The sequence below is a fragment of the Lactuca saligna genome, chromosome 5, assembly GCF_052625555.1.
Source record: "Lactuca saligna cultivar CGN05327 chromosome 5, ASM5262555v1, whole genome shotgun sequence".
NCBI classification, from domain to species: Eukaryota; Viridiplantae; Streptophyta; class Magnoliopsida; order Asterales; family Asteraceae; genus Lactuca; species Lactuca saligna.
The window spans coordinates 257,332,923-257,356,959 of record NC_136421.1 but is presented as its reverse complement, the minus strand read 5'-3'; the positions used below and the strand labels follow the sequence as shown (position 1 = coordinate 257,356,959).

General features: G+C 33.5%; 3 protein-coding genes across 6 annotated transcripts; 1 reads left to right on the top strand and 2 right to left on the bottom strand.

Moving 5' to 3' along the window:
- Positions 1-4,351: 4,351 nt before the first annotated feature.
- LOC145047486 (uncharacterized) lies at positions 4,352-6,589 on the top strand. 2 transcript variants are annotated; one of them, XM_078995763.1, is made up of 2 exons: positions 4,352-4,452; positions 4,651-6,589. In XM_078995763.1, the coding sequence occupies exon 2, from the start codon at positions 4,656-4,658 to the stop codon at positions 5,955-5,957; it is 1,302 nt and encodes a 433-aa protein (XP_078851889.1). In that variant the 5' UTR covers positions 4,352-4,452; positions 4,651-4,655; the 3' UTR covers positions 5,958-6,589. The 2 variants fall into 2 exon arrangements, with proteins under 2 accessions (XP_078851889.1, XP_078851888.1); XM_078995762.1 differs by having other exon boundaries at positions 4,352-4,469.
- Positions 6,590-9,143: 2,554 nt separating this feature from the next.
- Positions 9,144-10,931, bottom strand: LOC145047485 (Ribosomal protein L24e family protein). The gene is made up of 5 exons (XM_078995761.1): positions 10,792-10,931; positions 10,001-10,113; positions 9,796-9,909; positions 9,567-9,703; positions 9,144-9,467 (listed from the first exon to the last, which is right to left on the bottom strand). Exons 2-5 carry the CDS (start codon positions 10,079-10,081, stop codon positions 9,302-9,304), a joined length of 498 nt encoding a protein of 165 aa, XP_078851887.1. The 5' UTR covers positions 10,082-10,113; positions 10,792-10,931; the 3' UTR covers positions 9,144-9,301.
- Positions 10,932-19,523: 8,592 nt separating this feature from the next.
- Positions 19,524-23,079, bottom strand: LOC145047484 (uncharacterized). 3 transcript variants are annotated; one of them, XM_078995759.1, is made up of 5 exons: positions 21,986-23,079; positions 20,667-20,784; positions 20,433-20,576; positions 19,925-20,212; positions 19,524-19,812 (listed from the first exon to the last, which is right to left on the bottom strand). In XM_078995759.1, the coding sequence occupies exons 1-4, from the start codon at positions 22,786-22,788 to the stop codon at positions 19,964-19,966; spliced, it is 1,314 nt and encodes a 437-aa protein (XP_078851885.1). In that variant the 5' UTR covers positions 22,789-23,079; the 3' UTR covers positions 19,524-19,812; positions 19,925-19,963. The 3 variants fall into 3 exon arrangements, with proteins under 3 accessions (XP_078851885.1, XP_078851884.1, XP_078851886.1); XM_078995758.1 differs by having other exon boundaries at positions 19,524-19,809; XM_078995760.1 differs by having other exon boundaries at positions 19,524-19,809; positions 20,433-20,513.
- Between the last annotated feature and the right edge of the window lie 958 nt (positions 23,080-24,037).

Genomic DNA, 24,037 nt, shown 5'->3' with positions numbered 1-24,037 from the left:
TGTGCCCCTACAAAGCCAAAAAAAGAAGTTCGGGGATCAATTCGTACCAAAAAAACTCTCATTTTCTTCTAAAGCCAATTCACACTAAATTCGTACCCTCCTTTTATTTAGCCATTATAGCCACCATAACCCACCTTAATCACCATCGAATCAATATCACAACAGCCCAATCCAAACACCCTTATTCCTCCCCTTTGTCTCGTGAAATAAGGCACCATTGGAGCACCCATAACCCACAAAAACCCACTAGTCAGCCACCATAACCAATCACCTGCAAATCGAAGAAAAAAAAGATTAACTCTCACATCCATCAAACCTACAACTCGGAGGGATAAGGAGAGGTAGCTTGTGCGATTTTGAACAGAGAAGAAGGAAGGAGGGGGTCAATTCCTTGAAGAGCCAAAATCGAATCGAAGAAAATAGTGGAAGGGGGTTGTGATTGAGAATCGATTAGAAGGGGAAGAGGGTTGTGATCTTCGATGAGTGTGTTTGACGATCGAGGGTGAAGACAGAAAGAAGAGCAACGATCGATTTCTTAGGAGGGTATGAGTTGAGTGTGAATCTACTTTATGAATAAAAAAAATTGGTACGAATTGATCCCCAAACTTTTTTTTTTGTTTTTGCTTTATATGGACACAATATGAGTTTTTTTGGTTTAAAAGGTAATTGTCGCATGGTGAACTGGCTATTATAGGTTGACATGGACTAAAAGTGCATGTCATATCCTAGTTTAAGGATCCATAAAGTCCGACAAAAACTTTAGGGACTCAATGGGTAAACCCTAGAAAATTCGTAAGGCATTTGTGTCATTTCCCCATAATTGTTTATACAAAAAGACAAGAAACCGAAAATCGGTTATGTATTTAAAATTTTAGTCAATAATTTCGGTTTATAATGGATTATAAACAAAAAAATCTATATTAGCGCATCATCTTCTCATGTACTTGATATCGACATCATATAATTTTTGAAGGTTATGTTGGATTCAACAAATAAGCTTAGTTTTGTAAACAAACTGAATGTTCAGCGAATTATTCGTGAACCGTTCGGCGAGAAATTCGTTTATGTTCGTTTATTTAATAAATGAACGAATATGAACACAAATTTTCGTTAGTTTAGTTAAATGAACGAACATAAACAATGGTCTTGTTCGTTCAATTATGTTCGTGAATGTTCGTTTATATTCGTTTATATAAGTTCCTTTTGATCCTCATATATGTTTAGTTGTGTTTGATTACATTACTATATTATTTGTTCATTTACATTCATATAGGGTCAATTATGTTTGTTTATCTTTGTTCATTTATGTTTGTTTCTTGTTCATAAACATAAACAAACGAAAATGAACGATGTAATTTGTTAAACAAACAAACATGAACACGAAAACTCGTTCATCTATCCGTTCGTGTTCGTTTATTTGTTCGGCTAACTTAATCAAACAAACATGAACATGCTTCGTTCGTTTTCGTTCGGTTCGTTTACAACCCTAAATAAGTTGGTTAAATGTTATAGAATGGCAAGAGATTGTTTTAATGAAAATCATCATATAGACAATTGTATATTGCATTGTCCAAAGTTAAAAGCGAAAAAATATTAATTTTAGACAATGACAATAAACTTACAAATATGACATCTAATGTCATATTTAAAGAAGTCTTTGGAAATTTATAATTTAACTTTTGTTTTAATCCATTCGTATAGTATACGGATCTCACACCTAGTGTTTATATACACGTCAAATATGACGGCTATGGAAAATTATGTTTTATGTTTTAAAAAATAATGTTTTGCATCAAACCCAAGCTTGTTAAATTGAGGATCCTATATAGGATCGATTTCAACCGTAAGGTACGATAAAAGTTCTTTCTTAGGTTTGTAAAAAGGTTTTATGTAAATTATGTATATTTAAAATAACTCTTATATTCACAAAATTAAAATTTGTTCTATTAAATCGGCACTTATATTCACTAAATTAAGAGTTAATACACTAATGAAGTTTGTAAAAGCGTTTCATATATATTATCTACTTTAAAAAAACAAAAGAAATCATTCATTTTCCAAAACGATGTTAGTTACAGCAAAGTGATGAAAAATAACTAAAAATGATTGAAGGACTGTATAATAGATTTTATTTTACATTTAAAATTGTTAAATGAAAGTGATATAAAGTGTACGGGTATTTTTCTAAAGCACTATTACAAATAACTACACAAAACAATTTATGGTTGAAGGACTATTATACAATTGATATTCTTTATAGAAAAAATATCATAAATGGTCCCTGTGTTTTTCCAGATTCTGAAGTTTAGTACCCGTGGTTTAAAAATCTCATAAATGGTCCCTGTGCTTTCAAAACTTTTGACAGATGGTCCTTATTGCTAACTCCGTTAACTTTTGTTCGTTAATTGAGGGGTATTTTCGTCATTTCACACCATAGGGACCATTTATGATCTTTTCAATTATTTTTTTTAAAAAGAAAAAACTAAATATAATTATTTAATATATAAAATCTCTCTCTCTCTCTAAATCATAAGTTCAGAACGAGCTTTCATCTTCCCTATCAGTGATCATTGCAGATACAAACTCGTAATTGAAAATTTGGATTAGTACTGATTTCGATCGTCAAATTCGTAATTGAAAATTTGGATGAAATCAGAATGTGATGATCAATAATCATTGAAAACAATCCAGTCAATCAAGAAGAATCAAGAACATAAAACAGAATATAAGAAAACAAACGCTCTGTTTATTTCTTTCTTTCTTCTTCTTCTTCTTTTTTAATACTACAAGTCTTGTTCCACTTGGCAGCGTGAATATACAGAGTAATCATCTAAAGATTTCCTGAATTTAGAGAAAGAAAATGTCAGTTACTAACTGATCTCTATCAATTTTATGACATTCAAGTATTTCAAGTTCGATGGTATATTGAGTAAAAAAAAGAAATTGACCAAATGAGAACAAATACAACAGTTGATTACCCCCGATTCATTTTTTCTTACTCATTTATAGTAAATCTCACGTCATCTCCTGCTGATATTAATGAATTTATGAGATTCATTCCTGATTCTCTTTAAAACATAACTCACCAAAGAACATTATTCATACATGTGCAACTTTGTAATTGACTTGAATATTTATTAGGGGAATCTTGACTAAGCAGACGCATTTCATGACTACATTTACATTTCCAATCAAATGATTTATCGTATTTTGGATTCTAGACAAGTCTACAAACAAGTTGAATCACAAGTGCTATGATTTTTGAGTTTACTTAGCTTTAAGATCAAATTCATTGGATAAGATACAACATCAATATGTACAATACCATGCAGCTTTTGCAGACACATGACCACAAGATACTTTGAGATAAACGTTTATGCTGATAAATATACCTCTCATACAAAGTCATATCCTTTTGCAGAGAGGTATTGACAGCTAACCACAGTAAGCATAACATAGACCATGTTTTAACGAAGTTATCCCTCCGAAACGCTCTTCATATACGTTATGGCCAAAGAATGTTGCAGTCTTTGATAAATTTTGCAACTTTAATTTCATTTAACTTTTCAGAAGAAAATGATTCAAGAGGGTAACCAACTGTTGAATTTGTTCTCATTTGGTTACTTTCCTTTTTTGTACTCAATATATCATCGAACTTGTTGTCTGTATTCATCATAACTCTTTGACCGACTATCACAAGTTAAAAGTCAATCAAAAGGTTATGGTGAACACAAACAACAAGTTTGATGGTATTTTTATTACAAAAAAAAAAAATTAAAAAAAAAAATAAAAATGACAAAATAAAAACAAACGCAACAGTTAATTACTTCCAAGAGTCAATTTCCCTTTCTGAAAGAAAGTATAAGTTTTACCCAATTATAGAAAGTATAAGTCGTCTTATTAGTTTATAACAAATGTGGATAGAAATGGTTCATTTTGCAATTGAGGTAATTCAAAAAGCAGAATCAATTTAGCTTTTTACAATGCTCATCCAATTTTTCCTTATTAGACATTGCACTTTGAAAGTTTTACCCAATTATAGCATTTTACTTCCATTGAAGCATCGTTTAAAAAAACGTGAGTAACGCACGCCCTGAGGCGCGCCTTGAGGCGAATCGGAGGTTGATCGAACTAGAGGCGCCGCCTCAGTGGTAAGATTTGATACGCACGCCTCATACCAGTGAAGCGCATAGGAATCGATTGAGGCGAAACGCTTTCCAGATGCGTACGCCTTCAATTTTTCTTTGACTATTTTGACTTTTTACGTCGATTTCGTTTTTACCTTTGTTTTATTGACCGGTTTTATAATAAAACTGAAAACCCGTTTCATTTATTGACCTAATCACCTCATTCACTCAATCTAAATCGCCGCTCATCTATTCATCTCAAAATCGCATCTCACATGCACTTCTTCAGTTGAATTGGTTCTGCACTTCTTCTGGGCGATCGAAGGTCTGCTCATATTCAAGGTTAATTTTCTTATTCTTCTATCAAAATCATTTTGTAATTATTATTATTATTATTATTATTATTATTATTATTATTATTTTGTTCAGCAAATGATTTCTTTGGGACTATCAATTGTGTAACTTAGGTTCTGCACTTCTTCTGCACTTCTTCTAATCTGATTTTGCTGCATTCTATTTACAGTGAGGATGTCCAGTAAAGGTGGAAGGTCGGACCCTGCTTGGGGTCACAGTGAGGAAGTAATGGTAGAGGCAGAGGGTCAAAAAAAGGCATACAAATATCTAAAATGTAAGTATTGTAGCAAAATCATTAAGGGAGGGGTTCAGAGAGTGAAACAACATCTTGCTTGTACACACCAAGATGTAGAGCCTTGTCCTAATGTTCCAGAAATAGTGAAAGAGGAAATGCTTCAGTTTTTGAAAGCATTTCAGAATACTAAATTAGCTTCTCGAACCGCCTTCGAAGAAAACGTAGCAAGTTGGGCATACTACAACAGAGGTGGAAGTGTTGATCCATCATTTACAACTGGTAGCTCTAGGGGTGTTACAGGACCAATAGATAGATGGATGGTGGGTGGACAGGAGGATGAAATAGATGGTCCAGGACCTATAAAAATTACCCCATCCAATACTAAAGAGCATCGAAACCAAGTTTGTTTGGATATTGAGAGGTTCTTTTATGAGAATGGAATCCCGTTCAATGTATCCAATAGTCCATCATTTACTAATATGGTACATTCTATTGGAAACTATGGACGCGGATTGAAACCCCCTTCAATGCATGAATTAAGAACTTGGATCCTTCAAGAAGAAGTCAAAACAACAACAACAATGGTGGATGACATTAAAGCAACTTGGAAGACAACAGGGGTGTCATTGTTATCAGATGGTTGGTCAGACATGAGAAACCGAAGTTTGATCAACTTTTTGGTCAACAATCAATATGGAACTATATTTTTGAGGACTATTGATGCATCAGATTGCATAAAAAATGCTCAAAAAATATTTGAGTTGCTTGATGAAGTTGTTGAAGAGATCGGGGAAGATATTGTTGTTCAAGTGGTGACCGAAAATGCTAGTGCATACAAAGCTGTTGGAGCATTGTTAATGGAGAAGAGAAAAAACTTGTATTGGACCCCGTGTGTAGCTCACTGCATCGATTTGATGCTTGAAAAAATCGGTGATTTGACTCAACATAAAAATGCTTTGCTTAAAGCAAAAAAGATTAGCAATTTCATCTACAGCCATCAGTGGGTGTTAAGTTTATCCCGGAAGATTCTGAAGAAAGATCTACTTCGACCGGCTGCCACGAGATTCGCCACGGCTTTTCTGACTATACAAAGCATTTATGAATCGAAACAAAACTTACAACAAATGTTTGTTTCAAACGAATGGGGGGCATCTTCTTGGGCTAAGAAACCCGATGGTAGAGAGATAAAAAAAAAATTATGGATGAAAGAAATTTTTGGCCTAGTGTGGTTTATTCCATGAAAACCACAATGCCACTTGTTCAAGTTTTAAGGCTCGTTGATGGGGAGCAAACACCAGCAATGGGATTTATTTACGGGGCGATGGACGAATGCAAAGAAAAAATAGCAAAGAACTTGGATAACAACCTCGCTTCTTATAAAGAAATTTGGGACATTATCGATAAGAAATGGGAGTTGCAAATGCATCGTGATTTGCACGCTGCTGCCTACTACTTAAATCCACAATATCATTGGAGTCCCAATGTTTCCGAGCATCCGGAGATTAAGCGAGGATTGTATGATGTCATGGAAAGGCTCGTGAAGGATACGGCAGTTTATATGAAGATTGAAGATCAACTCGTTGCTTACAAAGAAAAAAGAGGATTATTTGGATATAGAGGTTCTTTATCGACATATCTGACACGTCCACCGAGTATATTATTAAGTAGTTTTGTTATTATAGTTATAGTTTTTATTTATATAAATTACATTACTTATTAGGGTAAACTACACGAATGGTCCCTATGGTTTGGGTTAATCTGCGCGTTTGGTCCCTAAAACTTTTTTTTAACTCGGACGGTCCCTAGGATATATTTTTGTTGCGTGATGGGTTCCTCATAGACCTAAAATGACTATACTACCCTTATTTTTTTATTTTCTTTTATTTGTCTGATTTATTTATATATAAAATAAATATAAAATTAAAATTAAAAAAATCATTAACCTTTAATCTAATCGTACACCCTAAAAAGGAAAAGTTGCTTTCCCCTTATTCCTTTCTTCGTCCCCATCCCTTCCTCCAATCTCGCCGACGAATCCATAGGGCTACTGCTAGAGATAATGAAACTCCATCTTCGATGCACCTCTCTGTCTTCTTCCTTTTCTCACCAGAAAAACTTGACCCACGAAGCTTCATCATCTTTGCCTCTTCCCCTCTCCGATTAGAGCTCTCGATCCGTTACTCACCGGTAAAACACGACGTAGGAATTCATCGAACCGTCGAACCAGAATCATGGGATTTCTTCATTTTGTTTCGATTTACTGCATATCTGAGTAGAAATTTTCAGAAACTTAATTTTTCATAGGAACCACAAAAAAGAAATTTGATTTCTCCGAAAGGGTGCTGGCACTTTTCAATTTCTGAGTTATAGTAGTTATGAAAACATGACTCAGATTGGGGTGGTCGAAGAAGATGGTCGAACTAGGCAGGCTCAAAAGGGGTAGCAAAGTAGAGATGAAGGTTCTAGGTTTAATCATGGTGTATTTCATCGATGATTTCAGATGGTGGTTCAAGCGAGGAAGATGATGAATCTGGAACCCTCGCTTGTTTTTTGCATTCAGAATTTTCATGAGGTTTTGGTTTTCAACATTTTGATTTTGATTTTGTTCAATTTTGATTACAAGGTAACAATTTAATTTTGGTTTGGGTTTTGATTTGGTTTGATATTCATTAGCTTCATCCTCTGAAAATTGTAGAAGCACGCACCATTGTTGGAAGATGTTGGAGACGATGGTGGCTACAGGAGACAGTCATGGTCATGATTGTTATCGAAGATGATGATGATGATGAAGATCATATTTAATCAAAGGGGATAAAGAATTCTAATTCCATTTTCTGGATTTTTTGTGCAGATTTTTACATCACTTTTGCTTACCTGGGCTCCGATGTCACATATTTCTTTTGTAACTTTGGTTTTGTTCTTATTGTGGCCGATGGAGGTAACCGGAGGATAGTAGTAGTGGTGGCCGGAGGTTGTTTTTAGATGGCTGGACATAAGGAGGGGTGGGGTGGGGTGGGGGCAGGGGGATGAGTTTTCATTTAATTATATTTCACTGTTTAAATAAATAACAAATTAATTTAAAAAATAGATGTGGGCAAAGTAGTCTTTTTACATCTGATAGGGACCAGACGTGTAATAAAAATATAAAATAAGGATGTTCCGAGTTAAAAAAAAGTTGTTAGGGACAAGCACGCAGATTACCCTAAACCATAGGGACCATCCGTGTAATTTACCCTACTTATTAAGTTATTTATAAACATATATAGTTACATGGTGGGGTGAATATGGAGACGATGCTCCAGAGCTCAAGTCCTTTGCAATAAAGGTTTTGGGTCTTACATGTTCCGCTTCGGCTTGTGAACGTAATTGGAGTACGTTCAATCAAGTCCATACCAAGAGACGCAACCGGTTAAACACCGAAAGAATGAACAACTTGGTTTACATCATGTACAATAAAAAGTTGAAGCAAAAGTTCATTAAGAGGACTAAATTAAAAGAAGATGACCCCTTAGTTGTTGATCATGTATTGTCGGATGATGAGTGGATAGCCGCCCCAAGTGATGGTGAGGAAGATGACATTGGAGGTGTCGGGATATTAGGGGAGGAAGATGGTGGGGTAATTGGAAGTGCTAGAGCTGGCAGGGCTATTGGAAGACCTAGAGGTGGCGGGACAATTGGGGAAGGAAGTGGAACTAGGAAAAGGAAAAATGTTCAAGTGAATTTGATTGACGAGGATGATGGGGATGAAGTGAATTTGATTGACGATGAGGAGGGTGACCGGTTTGAAAATGATGTGAATGATGCTGATTATTTTATTTGAACTTTTCACTAACTTGTGCTTTTTTGTGTGTGTTTCCTAAGTGGCTGTTGTTTTGGAGTTTTAGACGATGACGAGGGTGACCGGTTTGAAAATGATGTGAATGATGCTGATTATTTTATTTGAACTTTTCTCTAACTTGTGCTTTTTTGTGTGTGTTTCCTAAGTGGCTGTTGTTTTGGAGTTTTAGACTTTGATGTTCTAGACTTATTTTATATTTTTGAATGTGTTTTTTTATAACTAATGGATTTGATGGTGAAATTAGCTTAAAAGGACATGTTTAGTATATATATATATATATATATATATATATATATATATATATATATATATATTGTATTCCGCCTCGGGGTTATGCCTCACTCCGCCTCGAGGCTTACGCCTCATGAGGCGGAGGGAAAACGCCTCAAGGCGCGATTCCGTACTTTTAAACCTTGCATTGAAGCAATGAAAATTCCCTTGTATTTGGATGAAATTGCTATAACTAATAGAAAGAGATTGAAGGATTATACTATAACAAACAAACCAACCACAGGAAGCACATTTAAATTTACTACATGCAACTAAAAGTAGTCATTAAGACACCAAATGCATAGAAAGTGCAACACTATAAATAATGTAGTCATTAACTTCATATCAAAGACACCAAATAAATGATATGTCAAACTTGAGAGATGAACTCCAATTGTTTCAAAGATTCAACTACTTGAATAATGTAAGGGTGTTTACAATGCAGAAACATAAAAGCACAACAGCATATGACATATATCATTCTTCCATTCGATTATCAGCAGATTCATGTTGAACGTTGACTTTGACCTTAGAAGCTGGTGTGGCAGTTGACTCTTTCGCACCAGGTGCTTTGACCATGTGGAGTTGCTCATCATGTTCCTTTCTAGCCTCTTTTCTTTCCTTTGCAGCCTTACCCTTCATCCTGCATCACCATCATCATCATCATCATCATAAAAATGTTGATCAATACAAATATATAATAAATTTAAACAAAATTGAGTTAAAGAAAGAAAAAAAATACCTATTCTTATGGTGAGTCTCCTCCCTACGGAATCTGACTTTGTCAATTGTTTTGATTGCCTTGAGTGTGTTTTCTGTGAGGTTTCTGTCATACCTCTCTGGCCTGTTGCGTTTCCTCTCGAATTCAAATGTCGAATCCTTGAGGGCAAATTTGTAAATATAGTTAGTACTTAACTTATTAAGCTATTTTTTTGATCAATTCAAAAGAGCAAAAATCTAAGGATGTGTACCTGAGTCATGTCCTTGCCATGTAAACGCCTATAAGCTTTTGTCCATTTCACCTTGCGAGGATTCCTCTTCATTTTAAAGTTCTTGTGGCATTTTGATCGACAAAATCTAAAGATCTGTAATGTCAAAGATCATATAAATGAGTTTTATAGTGTACTAAAGAAATATGAATGTATAATCTTCATAACATATAAAAGAATTGATTACCTTTGCATCATTTCTCACAAACTGGATACCATGTCCTGGATATACTGTAGATGAACAAAACCAGCACTTCTCCAACCTCATTGTGAAATATTTCAATCAACGCCAAATTTTTTCTGAAACAAAAAGAAAATGAGGTTATGAATGAAATCTGAGGATAAATAGATGACAAGTAGTAGCAATGCAAGTTATGCACATGAAACTGAAGAAACTGGACTAAATGATGATGATGTAACTAGTGGATCATGAGTGAAGTTGCCAGATTCTTCTACTGGTGATTATCAAGTATTTATATTTTTTATAAAAAAAAAAAAAAAACGATTCTTTGAATGAAAGCCATGAAATTTCACCAACTATATGGATAAAGTCCCGGAAGTTGAAACCCTAAAAGATGTCACTTTGTTCTAGATGTGGTGTTAGATACTCTGATATCATACAAGCATAAGAAAAAAATAAAAATAAAAATAAACTTTGTGAAAATTGCCAGAATTCGTATTCATCGTTGACGCCTCAAACAGAAGTAGCCATGTGAGATGGGTAGAGTAGTTTTGTAGAGTTAATCTCGAACATGTTATCAGAAAGATTAGAGAGTAGTTTTGTAGATTTAGTCCAGAAAATCAAATAAAACAATTAACAATTCATTAGCATGAACATATATCTTCCATTAGGTTGCTCTTTCTGGGAATTAAATAAAAAGCATACTGAGTTTGACAAAAAAAAACTAAGAAAAATCGAACCTTTTATCAAATATTGTACAGAAGCAGTCGATCTATAAATAATCCTTGAACCCTTACCTTATGACAAGGACGAAGAAATCAGCCCAGAAGGCAGCGACGAAGAGGGCGGCGACGGAGAAGGCAGCGGCGGAGTTCTACACCGACGCAGGGGACGGTTTGTGGATTTTCTGGTAAAACCCTAAAACAAGATTTTGAGGTTTTCTTTCTCTCGGTTTTTATAGTTGGTCCGTTGGGCTTTAATATTTGGTTATTATTTAGCTAAAAGAATATTTCGTTATCTCCCTTTAATTATGGCCCAAAATAATATTAAGTCTATATACAATTCTAATATTATAGAATGAATTACATGAATACCTACGATTTGGGGTAATCTATATATTAATATTTAGTTTTTATGTTATTATTTCTTTTTAAAAAATTGGGCTGCTGTCCTTATAGTTTGATTTTATTTCATATATATTGGTCTTATACATAAAAATATTATAACTAGGAGGGAAAGTCAGGCTCCGAGATGTTTTTTGTGTTTTTTATGTCTTAACTGTAACGATCAAAAGTGTTAAAATAACTAAATAATTGTGACAAAAACCTGAAGGCATAAAAAGTTGTTATAGCTAAGTTCCATGAAAGCAGGGAGGGGATTGTAAATTGTTATAGTGTACAGAATCATCAAACTTTAGTGTTAAGAATGTGAAGAAGTAAAAGTGAAAGTTTATTGGTAATAGTTTAAAGAAACTTTAGTGTTAAGAATGTGAAGAAGTAAAAGTGAAAGTTTATTGGCAATAGTTTAAAGAAGTAAAAATGAAGTTGCAAAATTATGAAGTGATAAAGGTTCCTATTCAAAGGTCTCACGTGCTTATATATATATATATATATATATATATATATATATATATATATATATATATATATATATATATATATATATATATATATATATATATATATATATGTGTGTGTGTGTTTTTTCAAATGAACATTAAATAGAGTAAAAACATGAATACACTACTTTTATGTTATTATTTGTTATCAAAAATCTTTTGTGCAACTCAACTCCACTCCTTTTTTTAGCACCGATCATGAAACTATGTCCATAATACACTATCTAGTATAATCAATACAACATAACACATGGTGTACAATCAATACAAACAAGAGACCTCAAAAAAAAAGAGAGAGAGAGAGAGAGAGAGAGAGAACCAAGAACATAAAGAGAATCATGGAGGAGGGTAAAAGAAAGTGATTGGGTTCTACTTTTTAATTCATATGATGTTACTTGGAATTGAAGCTTCACCAGTGACATCCTCGTTACCGAAAATTAATGCAGCTTTGTGGATTAAGTTGGTAATCATTTCCAATTCAATGTATCGGTACTCATATATATTTATGGCATTGTGACACTTTTATATACACATTCATTGTAGTCAAATTTAGATATTATATAACTTTGTGCATAAGTATTATGTTTAAAAAAGAGACTCACATTGCAATATCACTATGTTTTCTAAAAAGTAACAAAACTACATTAAATGTGAGGTCAATGTACACTTAATAATTTTTCTAATTCTTGGCTAAATAATTTTGTAGGTGACATTTTTTCTTCAATACCGACACAAATTTGAGCCCAATAGTTTTTATTGTTATTGGCTAAATAATACATCATGTCTAAGGAGTTTTTTTTTTAACCGGCAAAAGAAATATTATTATATCATAATCGTACTAGCAAGAAGCTAGAACACGTGCTATCACATTTTCAGTTACAAAGAAATGGTGAATTAACCTAATGATTCCAATCTAATTTATCATATTCACCTCTATGTTTAACCCATACATAGGTATGAGTTTTTATATCAGAGATATTTTTTGTCGAATCATAACAATGTTTTTTAAATATTCTTTCATTCCTGGCTTTCCATAAGCACCATAGGGTTGCGAACACAATTGTCGTGAAAACTTTTCTCCTTTTAGGGCAGTTCCCCCATTTATATGCAAAGCCAAGGATACTTGAGATTGATTGAAAATCACATGCCCGAATCTTGCACCATTGGAAAATTGACAGGAATACCTCCTTCGCTATGGAGCATAACACCAAAATATGGTCCCCCGATTCATCCACCTCACTGCAAGCACTACATAAAGTCGAAGGCAGTGCAACTCCTTTGTTCTTAAGAGCTTCAGCCAAAAGAATACGATTTGGTTTTGCCCGCCATACAAAACCCAATACCTTTAATGGGATTGTCTTGAGCCATGGGAATACACCGTCGCATGTCGGGAAGGAAGCCCCTTCAATTCTATCCCGAAGGGTTGCCACGCAGAATTCACCATCCACAACAAATGGTGATGTCCAGCTAGTCCCCGACTCTCCCAGTTGCATTACCTCCTCGGGAGGAATATTTAACCTAGCAAGCACAACTTTGCTTTTCACAATATTTTTCCACACTCCCGTCCATCGAAACTTTAGCGGAACTGAGCATGGCCGCCATGCAGGTTATGTAGTCCCCTGATGACCTGTGCCCAGAATGAGTTTGGTTCACTTTTCAATTTCCATAACCATTTGGTAAGAAGTGCAAGGTTTAAAGATCGGATTGATCCCAAACCTATACCTCCCACAACTTTCGGGGCTGGAATCTTTTCCCACGCCACCCAGTTAATACTTTTTTTGCAAGCAGCACCACCCTATATAAATTGTCTTCTAATTTTTTCAAGTGATTTTATGACTCCAATCGGGGCATCAAAAATGGACTGGTAGTAAGTTGGTATACTCCCGAGGACAGCTTTAGCGAGTGTAACCCGACCACCAAAACTAAGAGTTTTTTCTTTCCAAGCCGATAACTTTGCCTTTAGTTTATCCACAATCGCGGACCAAGAGGCCATACGGTTCATGTTCATACCCACCGGAACACCGAGGTAGGTAAAAGGGAGAAATGCCGGTTCGCAGCCTAATGGAGTTGACCAGTTAACTACTTCCTGGTTCGGGACCCCAATACCACAGACTTTTGATTTGTTGAAATTAACCTTCAACCCAGAAGACACATAAAAACATCTCAGAATTCTGGCTAGGTTGGCAATATTCCTCTTAGACCACTCACCCAAGAATAAGGCATCGTTTGCATACAAGAGATGAGAAAAGGAGGAATCAGAATTTGGGATGTGAATTCCATCAAAGATGCCTTTGGAAGCTGCTGATTTCATGGCAACACTCAGTCCCTCCATCGCAATAATGAACAAGAAAGGGGATAACGGATCCCCTTGTCTCACCCATTTTGACATAGCAAATTCCTTAGTAGGACTGCCATTAATGATAATAGAGGCCCTAGCCGACTCCAAACAGCCCCTAATAGGAGACACTTATTAGGGTATCGCAAATCCAACACCAAAGCTCATTTTTTTTTAACAAAAATAGTATAAAATCATCTTTGATCATACTTCATTTCGTACAACGTTTTGATGTAAATGAATAGTATAATACAAATTTTGATGTTATATTATTCCTTTTGACCAAAAAAGTGTCAGTTTAATGTGTTGTTTTTAGACTCTCAAGTTTCATATGTATTTATTTTCTAGTTTATTAAATATGGCTAGGTATATTCTAAATACAATAATTGTTACATAATTAATTTCTAGTTTATTACACTTGACGAGATATATTCTAAATGTAATAATTATTTGGTTATAATTTTGTAATAGTATACAAAAAAGATGAAAATAAATATGCAAAAATAAATAAATAAATAAGCTTTAAGGGTTTTTTAAGACTTCTATAAGGTTGAAAAAACACTTACTATGAGATGCATTCTTTGGTGCAAAAAATAGTATAAAATGATGTATGGTTATTTAGATGAAACAATGTTTCTACCAATTTTGTGTAAAAGAATAATATTGTGTTGCTATCCAATATTATATATCCTAGAATATTGACAATATAGTAACATATTCAACTTACATGTATTTTTTTCAACTCTAGGCATGATGTGTATAAACCAAATTCTTAAATTGTTGGTACCTTATTTTATGTCTAAGAATATATGAAGCAATCAAAATTTGATTGGTCGTCCTAGTTTAATCCGTTCTTATATTTAATATTAATATTTCAATATAAATTATTTATAAAAGGGGCAATTCAAGCGAAAATAACGAATAAAAGATTGTAACCTCAAAACAATTTATAAGATAAACGATGTAAATTAATATCCTAAATCTAACGTTTCACATGAAACATATGCAATATATTAAAGCAAAAATACATACCTTATGTTCGAGTCGTGAAAGAACTAATGATGCAAATGTGATTGAAATAAGGAAATCCAAGGATACAAACATGAGAAGAGAACAATTTGAAGGAATGATAAAACAATTAAACTCAATTCAGCAAATGAAATTTATGACACATCAAAGTGAAATATATTGAGTTGCTTTTGAAGTTGTTTTTACAGATCTTATATTTGATTTGTCGGTTTCTACTTTCTATTAGGGGTGTTCGTGGTGCGGTTTGGTGCGGTTTAGAGTTGAAACCGCACCGCACATGCGGTTTGAGTTTTTTGAAAACCGCAAACCGCACCACAAAAGCTCTAAACCGCATTATGCGGTGCGCTTTCATGCGGACGGTTTGTGCATTTTATGTGCGGTTTATGCGGTTTGATAAGTTGTTTCAATTTATAACTTTGGTTGTTATTCATTTCATTTAAACACTTTCAAAATTTATTAATTATATTGCATACCTTTAAAAGATATAGATATTGCAAACAAAAAAAACCACATAATGTTTTGCTAAGTTGTTATGTATTATGAAATTTGATATCATAGTCTTTTAAGTTTTTAATTATCATATTTAACCATCGTGATATAGAATAAAGTTATTGAAAAATATGAAATATTTGATGATTGAAAACTTTGATATATATATATATATATATATATATATATATATATATATATATATATATATATATATATATATATATATATATATACATACACGACGTAGTGCGGTTTGAACCGCGGTTTGGTAACTATAAACCGTAAACCGCACCACGAAATTCTAAACCGCATTATGCGGTGCGGTTTGGTGCGGTGTGAGTGGTTTGTGCGGTTTTTTGCATATCCCTACTTTCTATATAAAAGCTATATATGTATTTATTGTATGTCAGCTTCTAATACTATATATATATATATATATATATATATATATATATATATATATATATATATATATATATATATATATATATATATATATATATATATATAGAGAGAGAGAGAGAGAGAGAGAGAGAGATTATGATCCGCGTTAAACGCGGGGAACATAAATTAAATACATATCACATTAATAGGTGGTTTTGTCTTATGTTGAATTTTAATATAAAAAAATGTTAGGTAGATTTATTTTTAGAGTTTTTGAACCAAACTTATTAGATAAAAGTATTTAATATTTATATTAGAGTAATTTGGGTTTTTAATTATGTAATTTTTAACATAAATGATCTATGTGATTTTTGTTTTATCATAACATAATGCAACTTCTTAATTAAAATATGTTATGTGGTAGCTTTATAAATTGAATTTGTTCGGTGTATCAGCCCTCATGGAGTCTCATATAGCTCTTTTCATATTGACCATGTAAAACAAAAAGCAACAATAAGTTGTTACATGTACCAACAACATTAAATTCTGTAAAGAAATTCGATAAACATTACAAATAATGTGAATTGTCATAACCATAAACATCAAATTCAGACATTATAATTTGATCGATTTCAAAGTATTTTTTCCTTATAAAAATTAAAATATGATTCTTCAAGTTACACTCAATCATATATACATATATTCCGACCAATTAAATTATTACAAGAAAAAAAACATGTTATGAACAAAAATATAATATTAGTTTCATAATTTGCTAAATGTTAACACTAATAAATAATAATGAACCTTCATAAATCTTGCATTTTGATCACTATATCCAACTAACAAATGAAATTTAGTTTAGATGATTGATTCAAGAAGTGCATCAATAACTTGTTGTAGCTGAATTATGGGAAATGTTAAGACCTACTGAGATATGTGGGAATGGTATGTGAGGTTACGGTTGGTTTCTATAGGGCAATACAAATTCAAAATCGTTAGCACATATCTTTCCTACCTGCTTCAATTATCAAATTTAGATCAAACTTGTCAAAGTCAAATTATAAAAAAATAATAACCAAAAAAATAACCAGATATGTAACCTAACAACCAAACAACATATTTTTCATTGAAATAAATATCATAAATCTACAATTTACACTTTATATATTATTCTTAAATTATATATTACATTTTCATCTTTAATGGCCACTGACACCTCTTTCTGTCTTATTATCGTGGCACGCATCTATATCGAAAATAAGAGAAGGAACTATAGAGAAGAATGTTGACAGAGTGATACTTCACTGGAGAATAAGATTGCTCAAGAAAAACACTTTAAATCATAAGACTCAATCCAAAATCGTAAGAATAATCACTTCAGTGTAATCGTATATATAGGGTTTTGAATAAGGAAATCATTATTTTCTAAAAAAATTGGGATTCTAAGATATCATCTTGAAGATTTTCTATTCATCTGGAAAAAATTAAAGGTATCAACCATATTAATTCAAAACTTCAAATTAATTGACTTTAATCGTCAAATTTTTAGTTATCATCATACAACGAATAAGAAGGCAAATGAGCAATAAGTTGTGTCGTTAAGCCCTTTTATATGGTAAAACCAATTCTTTTGAAAACTACATCTATTGATCTAGGGGATATAATATTGATATGCATGATCCGTTGTAGTCTACAAAGAAGCTCTACCGCATCCGACGTAAGGAAACCAAACGTATCAAATGCAAATGGTATGAACGTGTGATGATTTTCCATGCACGGTTTCTTATTTAATCAGTTTTAAAATTTAGATAATTATCTCAAATTGATTCATTTTATGTGAGATATACTGAAAAATAAATTATAAATAATATTGACTATAATTGATTTAATGGAATTATATTAGATTTTATAGGTTACTAACTTAATTATTGATATGTTTGTTTAACGAGTTTTTTTTTTAAAAAAAAATAAATAATAAAATATAAACGGATTTGAATTTGGAAATCAAAAACTATAAATAAGAGAGTTAAATTATGAACAATATTAATTAGAGAAACTGATATCATGTATATAAATAGAATGATAAAATAGAATGATATGTTTCAATTGATAAAATAATAAATTTAAAGATTCTATAATTATTTTAGATTTTATAATTAAATATAATTGTATTTGAATTTTATTTGTAGAAGATGATGTCAGCAATTTAATCTAAGAATGAAAAACATATGATTAAAACACAATCAATTGCTCTGATTGCTTTATTGGTGAATTCAAAGTTTAAAAGAACGGAATCGCGCCTCGAGGCGTAATTAAAAAGTAAATATAAAAACTATATATCTTATAAAAAATAAAATACTAAACATATAATTGAAACTACAATAATATATAATTGAATCTCCAAGGGTCTGAACTTCTTTGGCTTCCTAATGCACCTGGTCGTCATTCTCCTCACCAAGAACAATAAAGTTCTCTGGTGCTTCTATTTCAATATCTTCTACACGAAGTGTAGAATACGCAAAATTGAATACTAGAAGGAATTGTTGCATGGAATAGGAATATAGGATAATTGGAATGTCACTTGAATCCATTAAGGTAATCGAAGCATCAAAGCATAAGACTGGAAATTGTAGGTATGGTAGGTGGTCAATTTTTCAGTCGGCAATCAATTTCCAGTCAATCTCCAATTCGGCATTCCAAAATCCAAATTGACGATCCCAATTGCAAATTGAAGCAATTCCGTTTGGGAAAAACACGTTCCAGCATTCAATTTGGCCATGGGATGGGATCGTGACTAAATCAAAATAAGTCAAAATTAGTCTAAAAATCAAGGCATACGTTTCTGAAAAACGCACCGCCTCTATCGATTCATCTACGCTTCACCTGGACGAAGCGTACGTCTCAAATCCAACCACAGAGGCGGTGCTTCTAGTTCGGCCATGGTCCGCCTTAAGGTGCACGCTTCTTACGAGTTTTAAAACAATGGGTGAATTAAATATTTTCTTTTAATAATATTTAAATATTTTAGAGTAAATTACACGAATGGTCCCTATGGTTGAGGGTAATTTGCATGTTTGGTCCCTAACTTATTTTTTTAACTCGGAAGGTCCATATTGTTTGTTTTTGTTACATGTTTGGTCCCTGTCTTACCTAAAAAGACTATTTTACCCCTGATTTTTTAATTTATTTAAATAAACACACTCTCAACCCTACTCTCCTCACCCTACCCTACCTATCCCATCATTTTTTCCATATTCAAATAATAATCTGTTTAGGTAAGACAGGGATCAAGCGCGTAACAAACACAAATAGAAGGGACCAAACGCGTAACAACAAAAACAAACAGTAGGGACCTTCCGAGTTAAAAAAGTAAATTAGGAACCAAACGTGCAAATTACCACAAACCATAGGGACCATTCGTGTAATTTACTCAATATTTTAATAATATTCAATGTTGGTATTGATTTGACGGTATTTATAAGATTTTTAGTGGTGTAGACTTCTTTCGATAAGGAGAATTGGAAATAGTGTTGGATCTTTCTATTGGAAAGATAGCTAGGTCAATTGGAAATGGCTTTGATTGGAGCCCTTATTTGGCTCTAGATCATGTGTAATTGCTCCTTTTGTGCTTCTTGGTAGTTTCAAAAAAAAAAAAAAAAGATACCTTATAACTCTATATAAAACCTAACAAGATAAACCTGCTATATGTAGTTCATACATACCATATAAGTTATAACCCTATATCAGACCCAACTCTATATAAAAGCCTAAGATATACCTGCTAGATGTATACCAGACCTAATGGCAAACCATTGACTAAATACTAACAAGTCAAACTTATTATTATTATTTTTTTTTGTAAGATCTGCTGCTAGCTATACCCATAAGAAAAACTGCACAGTCTACATACATATGCAACCACCAAAATCTTCAGGCACGAGCTTCTTCAGTTGTCTTCTTGAATCCAACATGCAAAATAAAGAAACCAAATAGCTCTTCGTTAACATTAATTAATTCTCCCGAATATAGTAGAAAAGATGTGATATTCCCAGAAATGTTAACAAATTACCTTGATGAAAAGTGGTGGTGGCATTAGGTAAAAAACACATCACTTGTTGTCATGATGATAAAACCTTGACACTGTATTTTCCAATTCTCCTGGAATATCTTCTTTGCATTTTGGACATATCGCGAGACTTTCTGCATCAACAGATCCATAAAAGAACTCAACAAGACACCACATACATCTTGTTTTCAAATTTCTCTTCACTTCAGAATTGTGTTTTGGTTCATTTGATGGCTTTGTCAAGCTTGATGATCCTTGTCCATTCATGGGGATATTTTCCAAGTCAACTATCTGCCATTAAAGATTCAAAGATAGGAATAAGTTGATAGAGATTATAAATATATTTTAGTTTTAGAAACGGTTTAAATTTTGCTACCGATATACGCAACGTAGTTCAACAAAAATCATATAAAAAACGGAAACGACAATTCGTAGGTAATAAATACTGTATAAATAGTAATGTACTTTGTTTTTTACTACAAAGAGAAAAAGATATGGTTTGCTTTGTTACCTTATGTGCAACAACTTGTTTTTGCTTGAGTGAATTCTCTACGGTTGACTTTTTCCCGGTCAAAGTATCGGAATCCATCCTCTGAAGAGTATGCAAGTCATTAGCTCCTATTTCTATAATAGATGGTTTAGGAACTCTAGACAACTGAAATTCAATAAAATAAGGTGCAAGAATTAACTTTTATGCTTTGGTTTTTATAGAATCAACATGATGATTATGTTGTTATCTACTTACCGATTCAAGATCCACTTGGCACATGGGCCCTTCAATAGGATTGACATCATTTGTTGCAAATAGAGATTTCAAGTAGAATGAAACTTCTTTGCATGATTTGAAATGCGTATCTGATGGACTGATGGAATCAAGAAAGCAACATTTTCAGCCATGGCATTAAGAAGAAAGTAGGATTAAAAAAGGTTAAAAGGGTAAACACCCTCACCAACTAAATTTCAACAAAGAAAGAGTCTATCAAGAAAGTTATTGAAAGCCATTATCATGGTATACATTGTTTCTTGAATGATAACGGAAGCCCCGAAACATGCAAAACACCCATGCAAGGGTAAAATGGACTTTTCCGACACGGATACGTGCATGAGAAACGATAAACAAAGCTATGTTGCAATCTTCTGTGCCCTTTTCCTTTCTTTTTTTTTTTTTTTTTTTTTTGTATTTTTACATTTTTGTTAGATATGTTACTTAGTTTACTTTTAAAGAAGTGAAGTTCAGGGTTTGAATTACCAAATTGATTGATCAATAACATTTGGTTTCCCATTTCTTCTTTACCACTTTGCATGGAAGATCTAATGTTGATTGAGATCACATTTGTCATTGTTAATATTATAGAAAAAATCAACCAAAATGAAAAAGAAATCATCTCATTGTTATAATGCAAATTGATAGATTAGTTGTAGACCACAAACACCATAAAGCGCAAATCATGCTGGTTATAAACGGAAAGATTAATTCCAACCTAATGTACAAACTACAAATTCAACTTTAAAAGATAGAAAACATAATGAAACCACTACAAAAACTTGCAAACCATTCTAGTTATAAACGGAAAGATCAAGTCCAATCCTAATGTACAAACTACAAATTGCACTTTAAAAGAAAGAAAACATAATGAAATTACTACAAAAACTTGTAACAGTCTTCGTCCCATGGATCATGAGAAGTTGACAACTAAAAACTTTATAATAAAAGAATTAACAAATAACAAGTTCAATTAAAGATTGTGTTCCTTTTCAGAATTGAAAAACTTGTAGAAAATGGGATTATCTTTCTGAATTTGATATATATCAAGTCCATTCCAAAGTGAAAAAGAACCATGTTAAACTATTTGAAACTACAACCTTCAAAAACCAGTAAAAATCAGTTTTTTTTTTTCTGATTCAAGAACCAAAGAATTGTTAATTCAAGATTAACTAACCCAGTTGCGCATTAATCATGCACATAAATCGTTCACTACAATTTTCGATCTGAAATAATAGAAACACGCACAAAATTCATCAGAAATCAAAGTGAAAAGGAGGGGAAAATGTGATGATTACTACCTGACGAATCTCCGGCAGTAGAGAGACGGCCGGCGAGCACGAGGGCGTAAAGAGAGCAAGATTTTCCAGTTACTCGGCAGCGCTTTCATGAAATCAGCGGCGTCGACATACCTCCTCCGCTTCCGGCTGCTGCCCCACCGTCCTTTTAAACCCTTTAAAAACCCTAGAAATTCATCTTCTCGCACCATCCCCTCCGTCATCCTGTTTAGCTCAGCTTGAAATGCGCCATCGGCACCACGCGCCAAGAATTTCAGATCAATCTCCTCTCCGTTTACATTGATCACACCCAAACCCTCGAATTCTTCACTGTTCTCCTCCGCCGCCTTCGATTTTCTCTTCCTCTTCCTCTTTTGAGCTCCCCCTTCGTTATCCGCCACCGCCACCATGTCTCTGCTAGCGTTCGAATCATTAACCTCTCCCCCCGCTTCCAATTTCTCCAGGAAATTTAAGATGAACCTATTTTCCGTTAGCTGTGGGTCAGCGTCGTCGTTAAGGGAAGCGGAAATGCGACGGTGATGACCTCGTCGGTGAGAGAATGCGTAAATTTTGCTACGGAGGGTTGTGGTGGTGGTGGTGATTGGGATTGTAGACGGGTGGGCGGAGTCAATGTTAGGGATGACAACATTTTCGGTACTCTGGATGTCGAAAGCGGAGGAGGAACAGCGCGAGAGTGTGTAGAGCTCCGACTGAGACATTTTTTCCATGCCCACATGAGCTAACGATTGTAACTCCATTTCAGACCTACTACCATCACCGCCACTACCACCTGATGATCCATGATCGGCAGTCTTCTCGATCACCATTTCCGACTTTCTACCACCGAAATCCGGTGGTGGAGTGAAAAACTGAAAGAGAGCTCGAAGGGGAAGGTGGGAGTGATCTCACAGTGCCTGAGAAAGTATGTTGAAAGCCATGATAAACAGTTGAGATGGAAGTGTCAGCAGCTGCCGGAGGAAGACTTGGGTTGTTCGCCGGTGGAAATGGGTGTGGGTGAAGACTGAAGAGGCTTTTATATGACAGAGAGCGACAAAAGTAAGTAACCGATGTCCTTTTCCCCGCATGATTTACAAGTGTCTGGTTATAGCTGGGATTCAAATTCATGTAATCTTATTCCCTTTTATATCATTTATTCTGTTTTTTACTCTCTTTCCTCAGTGTCAAAGCCCTTTATTTAGTAAAATGTCACGAGAAACATAAGTAACCGATGTCTTTTTTCTCTCGCATGTTTGAGTTTGGCTTAAAATACAATAATTGAAGTCTCCTTCAAAAGAGATAAATACAACTTTAATTTTTGTTAGGCAATGGGGGTGAGTTGTCATGCTCCATATAGTTTTTGCTTGCTACCTTTATTTATCCAGAATTTTCCAGACCACACTTTTTTTTATCTTGTAAATAGTTTTCATCACCTCCCTCATTTGCTCATTTTTTTATTTGCAATAAAAAATAAAACAATTTTAATTTGATCAAATAAAAAATAATTTACTAAAATAAAAATAACATTAACATCAGAAAAAGTACCACTGACATGTGGATTAGAGAATGTGAAGTGGATTCACATATGGATTGAGACTTGAGAGAATGTGATATATGGATCCATCTTTGGATTAGCTTGACCCATGGATTCAAAGAGGGTCATAATAGTTATTTTCTATCGTAAAAAGAAGCTAAACGTGAGACACCACATGAGGGGTAGTGTTCCCAAGCTCCCAACATTCCACCTCATCGTCCCTACATAGTTTCTCTTCTTCACTCCCAAATATGATCAAATTAACCAATGGCCACAATTTTGACTTGAGTCTTGAGCGAGCTTAAGTCGTGTTCGAGCTTAAGTAACTTGATAGAAAATTGTTTCCTAAGCATTCTTAATACATATACTGATATACATTATCATTTGAATATGACATTGATAGAAATAAGAGATCTAGGAGAAGTATATATCGTTCTCGGTGTCAATGTGAAAAAGACATGCACTCAGACTTTTCTAAGTCGATTCAATTACATAGAGAAGATCCTGAAAAAGTTTTGACGTTTGAACATTAAGAAATTTAACAT

Excerpts from the sequence above, each read along its gene's own strand:
- LOC145047486 (XM_078995763.1), top strand. The coding sequence starts at position 4,656 with ATGTCCAGTAAAGGTGGAAGGTCGGACCCTGCTTGGGGTCACAGTGAG.
- LOC145047485 (XM_078995761.1), bottom strand. The coding sequence starts at position 10,081 with ATGAGGTTGGAGAAGTGCTGGTTTTGTTCATCTACAGTATATCCAGGA. Across the intron at positions 9,704-9,795 it reads ATGGCAAGGACATGACTCAG|GATTCGACATTTGAATTCGA; the intron begins GTACACATCCTT and ends TTTGCCCTCAAG. Across the intron at positions 9,468-9,566 it reads GAGACTCACCATAAGAATAG|GATGAAGGGTAAGGCTGCAA; the intron begins GTATTTTTTTTC and ends ATGGTGATGCAG.
- LOC145047484 (XM_078995759.1), bottom strand. The coding sequence starts at position 22,788 with ATGGTGATCGAGAAGACTGCCGATCATGGATCATCAGGTGGTAGTGGC. Across the intron at positions 20,785-21,985 it reads TACTGCCGGAGATTCGTCAG|TCCATCAGATACGCATTTCA; the intron begins GTAGTAATCATC and ends TGATTCCATCAG. Across the intron at positions 20,213-20,432 it reads AACAAGTTGTTGCACATAAG|ATAGTTGACTTGGAAAATAT; the intron begins GTAACAAAGCAA and ends CTTTAATGGCAG.